Source organism: Etheostoma cragini, chromosome 10, assembly GCF_013103735.1.
Source record: "Etheostoma cragini isolate CJK2018 chromosome 10, CSU_Ecrag_1.0, whole genome shotgun sequence".
NCBI lineage: Eukaryota > Metazoa > Chordata > Actinopteri > Perciformes > Percidae > Etheostoma > Etheostoma cragini.
The window spans coordinates 26,431,862-26,446,082 of NC_048416.1; the positions used below are offsets into that span (position 1 = coordinate 26,431,862).

Sequence of the window (14,221 nt, forward strand, 5' to 3'; positions counted from 1 at the left end):
TAATTCCCTTTATTGCACACAACCCACAACCGTCTCTTTCTGTAAAATGGAAGGAATTTTACAAATAAAAACCATTAACAAGTAGTTAAATGCGGTTATTAGAGTTGTTATAGCCTCAACACAATGACAGTCACACTTCAAATAACCCAGAACATGATTCAAGGTACAATTGTATACATTTGGTTTATCTGCTCATTTATACAGTTGATAATTAACAGGAGTTTCAGGTAGTCAGTCTGAGAGCCCTACATTATTTAGCTTTCAGAAAACCTGACTAGCATGTAACGTTGATATTAAGAGTATGTCAGTAAACAGTACCTTTTCTAGTGGTTTTAGTACAATGGGTTAAGGTACAAACGTGCTGCTGATGATGGGATAATATTTTGGTTCTAAGTCCCTGAGAGTCAAACAGAAACCACATTGTTCTCTTTGCAGTGGCAGAAAATAGACGCAAAGGCAATGCAGCTTCAAGTGTTTTCAGTCGTTCATGTGTTCAGGGACTGCTGGTAGAAATCCTGGGAACTGCGACAAAACCCTGCAGCATTCAGGAAACGTTAAACCGTATCTCTTAGAAGATGTGCATGTACATTTTTCCAGAGCAAGTTCTGTAATGAGCTGCAACTGGTTTTGGTTTGACCAAATGTTCTCCCCTATAACTACAAAGCCAGGTTTTTATTAAAAATGACCCTGTGAGAAACCGAAACTCATCTCTCACACAGGATCAGTACAGGAATGTTTTTCCATCCATTCAGAGAACTTTTTCCCAGCTCACTCTGATTTTTTAAACAAAGTGCCGAGAAAACAATTTAGACAGACTTCCTCCCTACAAACTACTTTAAGAAGTATAAAACATCAATGCAATCTGCTGAGTTTATTAATGCTAGTATAATATTTTGAGATTTTAATATAACTGTCAGTAGCAAAAGAATTAATGTAGAATCTGTAAAAGTTTGGCCCCAATGTTGTAGAAAAGAATCAACGGTTGAAAAGCTATAAACGAGGTAACCACGACCATAACCCTTTCTGCGTTGTTGTCTCTCGTCCCGAGCCTCTGAAGACGGTCACTTCTCCACACTCGGAACGCTTTCAGAGACTGTCGAGACGCTGCTTTCTCTGGTCCCATAAGTGGCTTGTTCTTCGGCCTCCAGTCGTCTGTACCGCGTGTGGAAGAAGATCACGAAGCAGCACGTGAAGAAACTCAACAGTCCTGCCATCACAAGAATCGGCACTGAGGGTGACAAATGTCCAGATTAAGGTACAACTCGACATGCCTAATAGCCCAAGGTTACAAGTAGTTTAATAGTAAAGTTACTGTCCTGGCGGATGTGTGGCGGCCTGCATAAAGCATCTTATAAACAGAGTAACTCCATTAGTGAGATGGAATGGAAGCAGTAAAATGTAAAGAAAAAGCTTTCTTTTTAAAACCACTGGTTCTATCAAACCCACTCGCAATAAACACATGCTCTTAATGAGGTTATCAATGATTGATCAAAGTGCAAATCACTTGAGTGACTGACTATGGAGGAAACATCTAAATCAAACATGAAAGAATGCATATGGATATGGCCTGAGATAAAGTCTTAAATATGTGAACTTTGCTACATCCCCAAAAAGTCTGAAGTTCTTGTTTTTAATCTTTGCATTGAATGGATAAGGCACACAAGTGGAAGGAGTTTCTGCTCCCTGCCTTTAGGAACTAATGTGCGAGTTTCACCTCCATATTTTGCAGGTTGATACCAAGAAATCTTCGAGTTGAGGTCAGTGGGAGTGTGGCGTTCTAAGTCAAAACAAATCAAAAAGACTCGGTGCGTCGTGTTTGATTCCCAACTTTTTTTTCTTTTCTTTGTTTACATACTCATGGCGGTGTAACATTTTGGGACTTACCCTTCCAGCTCAGGACTGCACCCCCGCAGGTTGACAGAGGAGAGTCTGCGAGCCGTTTGGTTAAAGCCTGAAGGAGGGTCATGTAGAGAATAGACTGAACCTGTCTGGTAGGATCACAAGGAAACAAGTCAGGATTAATTTGAAGTAGTATGTAACTCAAGTCCAGGAACTAATCCCTAATATCTAACAAAAAGACAGGTGAAAATGAGTTTTTCTTCAAACTACTGTCACTGATTTTCTTTGCGCAGAAACAGACGTTGGGATAACATCCGGTAGAAAGGTCTTTAAACTCCACATTATTTTATCATAATACCAATCTGCCATACTATCTACTGTGACTCAAAGTAGTACCCCGATATGAAGATGAGTCCGGCTGATGTTGCTTCTCCAACGGGATATGAACACTCCACAGACAGCTCCATGGCCACCGAGTAAATAGAGAAACCGAAAAAGCCAAAAACAGAGCAGACGGCGGCCACGGCGGCTTTCTGATGCGGCATCAGGGACACCTGAGAGGAGGAGAGCAGCTCTGAATATCACAGTATCAACAGGCCAAAATATGATTTGATTATGAAATCAAAGGTTGCATTCATCTTTCCTACACTACCTACGCTTCTGTGAAATTTTTGCTACCTAATAACGTCCTCCTAAACATTAAGATATACAAAATAGAATATCATTTTAAGGTGTCTTTACACTGCATTCTCGGTGTATTCCTATCTATCTCTAGCAGCAGTAAGTGATCGCACCATTAACCAATAAAAACCTGGTCTAAAGTCAGAAATAGCAATGCACCATGAGACAAACGCGCCTGGCTTTTAAAGGGAATGGGAGATGACGCTGATTAATGAAGACACTAAGTAAACCCTTTGGAACCATGCGCCTGGCGCACAGATTCTTTTTTTCCACCGTTAAACTAGCAAAAGTGGATTGATACATGCCTTAAACACACCAGGCGCTTCACGCCATGCGCTTAGATTGTTAAAATAGACCCCGTGTTTTTACGGACTTTTGCACCCATTTCTTCTTCGGTTGTTTTTAATTTGCTATTTTGTTTCCTTATTGAACTCACTAGTTCACTTTAAGGAATACAATGTTGTTTCCCCTGATTTCTGCACCTGGAAAGAATGACAACAAAGATGTACCTTCAACACTGAACCTTGCCAATGTGCTGGGATATTTCAAGGGGAAAGACCAACTTGCCAGTGCCTTTTCTCCTGTCCAATGTCTTTTAAATAAGCTAGAAAGCCAAGTGTGGAGCTTCAAACCATTCCTATCTGTGGTTCTCACCACTGAGAAGGCGATGCATGAAAGAGCAGTGAAGCACATGTTGATCTTTGTGGCTTCCGTGAACTTCTTGGTCTTGTCGACGTAGAGACCGAGAGCACCGGCGCCCACGATGCCAAACACGATGAAGAGAGCGCCACAAATGCCAGCGAAATCCTGCAGCAGTGAGAGGTCACAGGTTTATTATTAAAGTCTGCATCCAGTATTTTAAACGTTTTTCAGGAATTGTTTTCTTTCCTTTGGTTACATCAGTTCCTTAAAGGGTGACTACCATGTTTTCCAACCTGGACCCTATTTTCCCATGTTTTTGTGTCTAAGTGACTGATGGAAACTACAATCTTTGACAATGGTCCAGTATTAAGTGAGATCGCCACAGTCAGCAGCGGTGAAACAAGCTACAATGTAAGTTAATGGGACAATTGTCCAGTTTTGTATTTACCTCCACAAAAGTGTCTGACAGCATTATGGAAAGGATCCCTTCTGAGATAGACCTTTGAAACCTTTTTGAGACCTTTTTTGTTAAACCAGAAACAGCTCTGAGGTTGCTAGTGCTAAACCCACCAGACTTTGTTAAAAAAGCAATACTTCTGGTGTTTATAGAGCCAACATATCTTTACGTGTTAATCAGTCAACTGTGCATTTTTTTCAACCAAAACTAGAGTTGTGATGGATAGAAAAGTGGAAAGACCACCCAAAACGGCTTTTTATAGTATTATTTAGTTTCTGTTGACTTTGATTGAATTTTATTTCAAAACGCTAAAATTACTTATTATTTACATGGTGTCTGGTGGGTTTAGCAAATGCAATGTCATGGAAATGAATATGGTGTCTTACATTGGTGTATCCGTGCACACAGAGGATCTGTTGCAGCAGCATGGAGAAGCAGGTGAAAACAGCGATGCCCGAACCGAAGCACAGCAGCAGGATGAGGTAGGCTTTGTTCCTCAGTAACTAGAGGAAACGGATACAAGGATTGTAACAGAAACCTGACGGGATAATTAGGTCACCGCAGCAACAACATTCAACCAGGGAAACCAAATATCAGCATGACCAGAGAATATATAATCATAATATAAAAGGGATGGATGTTTCCAGATGGTTTGGGTAACCGTTCACCTTCACTTTCTCAGTTTAAAACCTGAATGACTATCTGACCATGCACCATTCTTGCCCCGTAGAATTTTTGGTGATGTCGTATTGCTGCCAGATCTCAGCAATTAATTTTGTTCAACGTTTTTGTAATTCTGCCAGGTGCAGACTCTAGCTTGATTCTGAGTTGCTGTGTCCTCACCAGTTTTATCACCTGTACGAACGGCTCCGAGCCGGATGACTCGGCACTGGCTGAAGGCGGCGTAGGGGGGGAGCTGCTCCGTATCCCCACTGTTGCTAGGAAACAGATGATGCATGCCGGGGCCGCGTAGGCAATCAGCTAAAAGGAAGGATGAAACACACATAATGTGATGATAAATGGATGTTAGCACCTGAAATCAAAGACAATTTATCATCATTAGCAGGTGAGGTGCCACAGCCCAGCAGTTCTCTATATTACCAGCTGCAATCCCACAATGCCCTCTGGGAATCCTGAGATTCTAGGCCAACTGTCTCTTTTCTTTTTGACAGTTTGGCCTCTACTAGGCAGTTCACAGCAGACAGTGACAGGAAACATGGGATACCTCAATTCAATAGGCATTCATATCTAAAGACTGTTCTGTATTTCAACATTTTATTATGCATTCATAACAACTTGCATATTCACACAAATTGTTAATAAATGCTTGAGCAGTAGTTCAGGTTGGTCAACGGATTTCTCATTAAAGCTGCAAAACAAACAATTGCTGTTTGTTGCCCATAGAAACATGGCCCTAACATTTTTTTTTTTTCAAACTGTAGAGTTGTTTTGGCTGTCTTGTTATCAAACCGCTGCATTTATTTGGAGTGGTGTTTGTCCATCTAATGAATGTAAGTCTAAATCCCTTCTCCTTCTAGCTCTGGTTTGGTCTCCTATAGTCTTGCGTTGCCAGACCTCCTCCTCCACAGTGCTGCGGAGGAGGGTCTGGCTAGTACACATAGTATTCCAAGACGAGAGAAAAACATGCTCTGGTTTATTGGCATTTCTTTAAACCAATCAGAATTGTCTTGGGCGGCGTATAGCTCTACAAAGAACTGCTGCAGAATAGCCTCGGGAAGGAAAAAAAAACGTAAAGTTGTTTTAGGCGTGCAACAGAAAACTCAGATTGCACAGATAATCTAGCAGTTAACCATAGTCCTCAGAAATCCACCAGAGTTTAAATTTCCAACACAAAGAAGGCGGAAGGAAACGGACATCGGCGAAAAATACATGCATCCGGCGGAATTTGGTGCGGCACAGGAGCAATCCCAAAAGTGGAACATTAAGGATATGGACTAGGCCTCCAACAACTCCCCGGGAAAGAAATCGGACTCTTATCTGCTAGATGATACACTTGCTTCACCATCTACCTGCTAACCTTAAACAATACTGTAACTGATACAGATTTGTTGGTCTGCTTGTTTAATTTGCATCTAACTAACAGAGTTTAACCACTTCTCCCACCTTTTCTTAAAGTTGAAAACAGGTGCGAGGTATAATTGGTGACTGTAAATTCCTAGAGTCACATTTACTACATTTACATTCTGTTGATTTTGAATTAATAAGTGATATTTTCTGAATCCTGCAGCCCTAGCCAACCTTTTGAGGTCACAATCCTATGGTTCGCCTTTAATGATGGAAATATTCAGCCAGCTTCTAAAAAGCATCATAGCCCTAAAACTGAAACCTGACCAGACAACTCATCAGTGGATTTGAAGACCTTTTGTTAGTCCAGCTCACCAGGGTTGGGATCTGTGTAGGTGTTTTAACCATCATGGGAGAGATGATGTTAGCGAGTAGGATGCCCAGCGGATTGGCTGAGGAGGCAAAAGAGAAGTGTAATTAAAAGGTTATTGTGGTTGTTAAGAAGCAACAATGTTCCCTATTTTAGTCTTCCCAGGTCTTTTAAGTTTCCGGGATGACATAGAATATATGAAAACTGTCTCTTCAAGAAATATCTCATATTACTCATTTCTTTAAAGTTTAACAATTTCAATTAAAATACCTTGTATTACACTGGTTATTTATCTTTGGACAAATCTTTCAGTTTGCTGACATGCAGAAATGTAAGTGCTTCCCCTAACTTTACAGCACGTGCTGAAACTAACTCAGTTCCTACTTTTTTTGTTACACAGCACTAAATCTGGGACAAAATGTTTTGAGGCCCTAACAATAATGGAAAATATAATTTACAGTAAATCACTCACACATGGAGGCGATCATGTTAGCTGTGGCACGCTGGTGGTCAGGGAACCAGAGAGCAGCCAGCTTGGTGGGAGTGAAAATGATGAGGGGCTGAGCGATGGCACCAAGGGTCTGACCCAACATCACTACAGGGTACTGGATTTTAAACTGCCGTTCCGCAGGTTCCCCAAAGAAGCGCACCAGACCTCCGAACATGTTCAGCCAGGCTCCCAGAATCAGCTGCAAAGTTGACATGACAAAAAGGTCAACATGCTGGTACCTACACGCTATCCCTCCGTCTTTGGTACTAACAGCTGAGGTTTCTGCTCTTCTCAGTGTTAGTTTCTTTTTCTGTTGATGAGGTTGACGTTTCTGTAGCTGGTGCTCTTGTCTGTTTTAGTTTGGTAGTTTTAAAATGTCCCGATTTGATATCAATTTTTAGGCTCAAGATTCGGTGAAAAATTGTTTTGCAATTCAAAAGCTATTCTCAATAACAAAACGACTCATAGCATGTAAACATAGTACTTTTCCCATGTGATAGTATACACCCAGTTAAAAAAAAGAAAATAAATGTGAATCGATTTTTGAATTCTGGGAAATTATTTTGAATCTGTAGAGCTTGATTCACAATATGAATGTGAACTGATTTTTTTCTGCACTACCCTAATTCATCCTTTAACTCCAAACTAGATAAGCAACTGCTTCATCTTTTCCAAGGAAAGTGCTCCTAGATTTAATATGTTTACAAAAAATGGAAACTTGTGTTTTATCAATCTGCAAATGAGAACTAGCAGAGACACAATTACTGCTATTAAATTGTCACAGGGTTTACAATATTACACCCAACCGATGCTATACCCAGAAAAAATGTATCCATCATTTATCACATTGTTTGCAGTTAATATTATTTGGCAGCTGTATTTATTTATCATGTTTCAATCATTTCAAGTTTGAATGTCATATTGTAATTTTGTGTTTGCAGAATGCTCTAACAATGAGCTGTATGGCCACCACCATGTAGACAACTCTATTCACACCATTTCCATGAATATCTTCTCAAGGCCCTGGAGTGGTTCTTCTTCTTCCTCCACACTTCTAAAATCATTTGCCACATGGTTACAGCTTTGTGTTGCAGTCATAAAAAAACAAAAACTATCCCCAAAGTTTGAATAGGATTCTCCTGAAACAGAGATTAAAAACACAAAAGAAAAAGAAACAGAAGAGTATCAACTAATTTCCTGTTTTACGCAGGTGCATTATAGTGTATCAAGCAAAATGTCTACATACAAATTACACAAGAGCCCCTGGTGACGCCCAGTTTTCAGAGTGAGGCTCATACCGTGATCCGTAGCCCGAGGGTGTCCAGCATCCACGTTGTCCCAAAGCTGAGCGGTATGGCCACCACCATGTAAACCAACGACAACCAGTCTATTTCCTGCAGAGTGACGTTCAGATATTTGGCAGACACGTCTGCTACTGGTGCAAAGGTCAGCCATAGCTGGAAAAACACATAAAGAGATTCATTCAAAACTGAGCTCCATACTTTGAGGATTGGATCTACGGCTGGGCAATATGGGGAAATTCTTCAAATATTCTTTACTAAATACATCGATGTTGATATCGTGACGCTAGTGTTGGGTTAACTATTGGTGCTTTCACAAAATATTAACACACGGAGATTTGTAATAAATAATCATCATTAATGTGGATATAATGACTAAAAGGGTAGCCAGAAAATTCTGTTAAGTTCAGAAAAGAACATCACTTTACTGTAAAGCACCCTTTAAAACCAGGAATTAGCCAAATTTCTAAGACCCTAATCTAAGACGATTTCTAGTCTCATATTTTGATATAGATATATTGTCCAGCCCTAATTGGATCAGGTCTTAAAGACTGAGACTGAGCCTTTGGATATGAATTACTTTCAAATTCCTTTTACATCCTCAGTATTCTGCAGAAAAGCTTAGTCTAGGAGGTCCAAATTATATGAATTCAGAATATGTTTTCCTTTTGGGGCTTAATATTTTACAGACACAACAATAACAGAAATAATGTTTCAATAGCACCTTAATATCGCACCTAAACATTACAAGTACATGTGTACGTTTAAAGGTTGTTTTAGTTGTCCAACAAAAAACTTAGAGTGCACAGGTAGTCTAGCTAGCTGTCTGCATTGACCATTCCTCTGCACAGACTGGGATATCTTTTTCAAGGATGCAGACATTGACAGTGCTACTGAATCCATCACTGCCTACATACTTTAACTTTCTGTATTGACTCTGTTATAACCCAGAAAACTTTTAAAAGATATTCTAATAACAAACCCTATATCACATAATGCATTTGGGAATGCACAGGAAGAAAATAGCTTTCAAATCTGGAAATAAAGCAGAAGTCCAAGCTGTACAAAAAGACCTTAATCAGCAAAGGAGAGCTGCACGGCAGCAGTATAAGGAGTGGGCAGAACAAGAGCAGTTAGAATCCAACACAAAGTCACTGTGGGAATATATCAGACAAATGACCAACATGGACACTAGAAGGAAGCCCCTGTTTGCCCACAATGAAACTGCAAAAGCAAACAAACTGAATTATTTCTAGATAGTGTACATTTTAACACTGACAATGTAAGGGAATGTGCTGTAGTGTTAGAGAATGTAATTTGTAACGTGAACTTGGACAGAATCATAATTGAACAGTGTTCAAAAAATACAAACAACCAAAGCAAGAGACCCTGCTTTTCTTTTCTTTTTGAACTTTTGCAGAATAAATGTTACCAACCTGGGATTAACTATTCCAGCTCTCTATAGACATGTACCGTACACAGTACCACAACTTTGGAAAAAAATCTATTAATATTCCACTACCCAAAAAGACATGTCCCCAGGAGAACAATGATTACCGGCCGGTGGCTTTTACCTCTAACGTTTTTAAATCAACGAAAAGGCTTATGAAACTCCATACTGATGTGGATCAAATGTTAGATACCAAGAATCGTAGTACAAGTGATGCCATATCAAAAATAATGTATCTCACTCTAAAGCACCTTGAAGGTCCTGTTGCATATGCCAGATTGCTTTTTGTTGACTTCAGTTCTGCTTTTAACTCAATGTAGCCAGATATCATGCTTAGAAAATTAGTTCAGTTAAATGTAAATCCCTTTTTAATCAGGTGGTATCACTCTTTCATGTCAAACAGGCCACAGCAGGTGAAGTTTAACTCCGCCCTGTCTGATCCAGCAGTGCACGGGTGTGTCAGTACACCTCTTTTGTTTAAGCTGAACACAAATGACTGCATCCGCTCTGAGACAAACCAACATTTGGTAAAATTTTCAGATGACACTGTCCTTCTCAGTTTGCTTACTAAAGAAAGCAATTTAAGCGTCCACCAAGTTGCTGTGGACAAGTCTGTCAACTGGTGTGATTCACACCAACTTCATATTAACACAAGCAAAACTCTGGAAATGCTGGTAGACTCCAGATCAGCTGGAGATCAGAGTCCTGTAGCCATCCATGGTCATGACATCAAGCAGGTGTCCTCCTTTAAATATCTAGGAGTGTATATTCATAATGACCAGAGTTGGTGCACACGTGTAACAAATGTCTGTGCCAGAACTCATCAGCGTCTCCACATTTTGCGTAGACTTAGAGTGTTTGGGGTCTGTAAAAAACATCATGTTAATCTTCTAGAGCAACAATAGAGTCAATTCTTCGGTATGGTATTACTAGCTGGTTTGGAAATTTTACAGTAAAATCTAAAACTCAGATTTTCAAGAATCCCACCCTGTCTATCTGGCTCATCAGCTGTTATTTGCATCCCATTTTACATCCTGAATGACTTTCTGCCAGCTGAGCATCTTTTGAGAGTGGGAACACCAGCCATGATGAAACAACAGCTCCCATTGAAAGGACGAGTCCCATGGGAGCTGGAAATAGGCGAGGGGAGGGCTCAGTTAGCATGTCTGGGATAGGAACACTCTGCTTTTCATTGACAACATCCCTGGGGAATAATATCAAGTTCTACCAAACACAGGGAGGCATCACATGTCATCTACCCACACTGTTCACAACCACACCGGCCATTTAACTAAAAGAATCTCAGATGTCTGTGAAAAGGACAACAAGCTATTTCCTTGCGTGTAAGGGTAAAATGTGGTAACAAAGGGTTTTGCATGAAAGAGATAAAGAGATCTTGTTGTTGTTGTTTTGGCAGAAACTGTCTTCCATACTAGGGATACACTTTTAGTGTTAAAAAAATAAAGTATGAGTTTTTCAAAAGTATCTTTGATTCGTGATCTTTTCGACCTCAAAGAAAAAACTGACTGGTTTTAGGCAAACGTTACTTCATATTGACCCAAGATATCAACTTGGTCTCGGCCATTACAATACAATTACTCGTACTTTATTGGAAACACGAGCTGCATTTAGTTACCGTTAATCATAAATTTAGCTAGCTAACTCACCGTTGCATTGGAGCAGTTTAACAGACACAGCACCAACAGAACAAACCACCTCCTCTTGTAAACTTTAAAAGACAAAAGTTTCTTCAGTTCTTCGTTTGGTGTCTTCAGAACATTTGAGGGAACCTCGGAAGAGGCTTCTGCACCGTCCTCCATTATTTATTAAAGTTGTTGACAAGCTAACCTGTTAAACTTGGTAACTTTAGCTAGCTAGTAGCTTTAGCTAGCTATTCCTGAAAGTTTACTGCAACATTTCCGAGGCATTGTAAAGTTTATGTTGATGGTCACTGGGTCGGTAAAATCACGAGTGGTGTAAGTCCTTTAAAATACAAGCTGTACATCCATTGTGTTGTCTTGTAGTGAGTTATAAAGTCAGTTTTTCATAAATGGACGCAGGTACACAGACACCGCTTCATGTTTCATTAGCTAGCTTGCGCCGCCGGGAGGAGTGTACCCATAGCCATAATAAAGAGTGTACCGGTAGCTAGTTGTACTGTACCAAAGATTTTCTACGAACATGACAATGAACCACTCTGTCGTTTAAACAACGGCACGGGACACAAACGTGTGTAGTTGTCTTCAACTTTAAATGATTTTAGGGACATTAGATTAGATTCAACTTTGTCATTGTGCAGTGCACACGTACAAAGACAGCGAAATGCAGTTTGCGTCCAAGTGCAAACAAGCAGAAAAGTAAAATGTGACATTCAAGTATAGGCAGGTGGTGCATGGGCAGGACAAAAAAAAGCATTGCAGTGTTCTAAGAGCAGAATAAATATGCCTATGTAATATGATGAAAAATGTAAGATCAACATTTACATATGTGCAATGTAGTAGACATGACATACTAGTAGTAAGACTAATATAGATAGGCCAATGCAGTGTAATTAGAAAATAAAACCAGAATAAATATGGATATACTGAATAAACCATATACACAGATATTTACAGTGAATACGTGTGTGCAGCATGAATAGTATGAAGATCAGTAGATGTAGATATATCTCACATGCACTTACAAAATATGGATGACAATGAAGACCAACTATGGGTCATTGGTTTGAGAGAGTACGGATACAGGACATAATGGCAGAGGTGGAAGAATTACTCAGATGTTAGTAGAATTCCTTTTAAATTATTTGTCGCACACAATCATTATCTTGTTTGACATGTGGCCGGAAGAGCCTGGGATCAAAACCGCCAACCTTGTGGTTGAGGTTGACAAAGCCTACACAATCATAGCCTATTTGCTTATTGAAATATACTTAAGAAGTATTCTAAGTACCAAAAGCAAAAGTAGGCTATATTCATTGTGCAGACGTGTCCAGTTTTGGAAACATGTTTATCATATTTTTGGGTTATTGAAGCATTAATGTGTTTATCACTTTATTGGTGGTTGGAGGCTATGGCTACCCAGTGATCAATAAAGTTTCATCTACATCTAGAGTCTTACTTTATTTGCTGATCATTTTGGATTGCAAAGTCTCACACACAGGCCAGAGTTCAGTTAGCTTGTTTATTAGCAAAGGCACAACCTACAAGCATTATAACAAGTGGCCCGTGTTCCGGCTGGAACTCATAGAGGCAGAACTTCCTCAACCCGCTGACTATATCCCCTGGGTGCCCACTCCCTCTCCCAAGCTGCCAACTTTTTACAGTCAATGCTGCCAACTCTCAAGTTCCCCTTGGTTATACATACAGTAGATGATTGGCAGCCAGTCGCTACAGTATTATTAATTTAATCTGCAAAGTAACTAGTAACTAAAAGTATTAAATACATGTATATTGAAGCAAAAAGTACAATATTTCTGCAAATGTAGTGGTGTAGAAGTACAAAGTAGCAGAAAATAGAAAGACTAAAGTAAAGTATAAGTATCTCAAAATGTGCTATAGACTATCAACACTGACATATGGGCCTAGAGGTCAGACCTGTAAAGGGGGTTCCTTGTTGTTGCTTTGTTTTTTTTATATCAAACTAAGAGCTGCAATGAAATAAGAACCAGTAAAATAGTAAATAAAACAAGTGTTAAATGATTATCCCAAAGGTGAGTAGTGGTGGCTCAGGGGTCATGAATCACTGCCAGTTACAATCATGCACTCTTATTTTGACAATGACACCTGTTATACTAAACTCTGTTTTATACATTTGTGTATATTTTCTCCCATTTATTGTCTTAAATCTGGATGTTTATTCATTCTGCTATGTAGTTTTAATAATCTGAGTGGTTAGTAATTTCTAAAACTATTTTAGGCCATATATACACAAACTTCTATTTCTAATATGTGATGAGCCTTAACAGGGCAACAAATTCATGTTCTTGCACTTCATTAGGAGTAGGAGTCCTTGTTTGTTGTCCTCCTAATGGGAAATTTTCTTTCTTGTAACTGAAAACAGGAACAGAGTGAGAGATCTTCACTTCAACTTCTTTGAGTGCACAGAGCAGAGCATGGCAGCACACTCCTCCCTCTCTTTAACCCTTTGGTAGTTTCTGTGACTCTTTTGTGTTTTGTTTTGCTTCTCAGGAAAGTTCCCTTGCAGTTGCAACACTGTCTTTAGATAAGGAAAACAAAAAACAACTTTAAGGGGTAATGTACTAAACATCAGGAAGAGCAACTGTTCCCTCTCCCTGAACGGGTAGACCAAAGACTGTAATAGTAGTAGTAATAGTTTATACAGTCTATGGGACAGATATGCAGTACGTTTTCTGTCTATGGAATAATTACCATAATAAAATTACTGTATAGACAATCCAAATTAGAGAAATATATGAATAAAAAGCGTCGGTATCAACTCTCGGATAATTTAAGAGAGGTCAACAGGTCCCCTAAACAGTAAGGACTGATCAACAGAAGCAAAGGCTGAACACTTTCCAACAACATAAATGCATGTTGATACACACAATCCTTCATTAATACCCCATTTTGAGACAGTGAAAAAAGAATTAAGAATTTTTCAGTTTTATTAGAGCAAAACAACTGAAACGTCAAATTGACATAGGTCTTAAGAGCATTTATTTGAGTAGTTGAAGCACCTTTGGCTGTGATTACAGCCTCCAGCTAACTTGGCTGTGACACTACAAGCTTTACACTTTTCTGCTATCAGTCTCTGCAGATCCTCTCAAGTTCTATCAGGTTGGATGGAACGTTGGTGGACAGATATTTTCAGGTCTCTGCAGAGATGTTTGATTGGGTTCAAGTGTGGCTCTGCTGGCCCACTCAAAGACATTTACAAAGTTGTCAATAAGCCAGTCGTGTGCTGTTTTAGCTGTGGGTTTTGGATCATTGTTCTATTGGAAGGAGAA

General features: G+C 39.5%; 1 protein-coding gene across 2 annotated transcripts; it reads right to left on the reverse strand.

The window, feature by feature from the left end:
• Positions 1–979: 979 nt before the first annotated feature.
• Positions 980–11,349, reverse strand: slc49a3 (solute carrier family 49 member 3). Of its 2 annotated transcripts, XM_034884178.1 has the most exons (10): positions 10,923–11,348; positions 7,803–7,961; positions 6,487–6,703; positions 6,020–6,096; positions 4,463–4,600; positions 4,006–4,122; positions 3,175–3,327; positions 2,236–2,393; positions 1,885–1,988; positions 980–1,228 (listed from the first exon to the last, which is right to left on the reverse strand). In XM_034884178.1, the coding sequence occupies exons 1-10, from the start codon at positions 11,073–11,075 to the stop codon at positions 1,062–1,064; spliced, it is 1,443 nt and encodes a 480-aa protein (XP_034740069.1). In that variant the 5' UTR covers positions 11,076–11,348; the 3' UTR covers positions 980–1,061. The 2 variants fall into 2 exon arrangements, with proteins under 2 accessions (XP_034740069.1, XP_034740070.1); XM_034884179.1 differs by lacking the exon at positions 980–1,228 and having other exon boundaries at positions 1,885–1,951; positions 10,923–11,349.
• Positions 11,350–14,221: the final 2,872 nt, after the last annotated feature.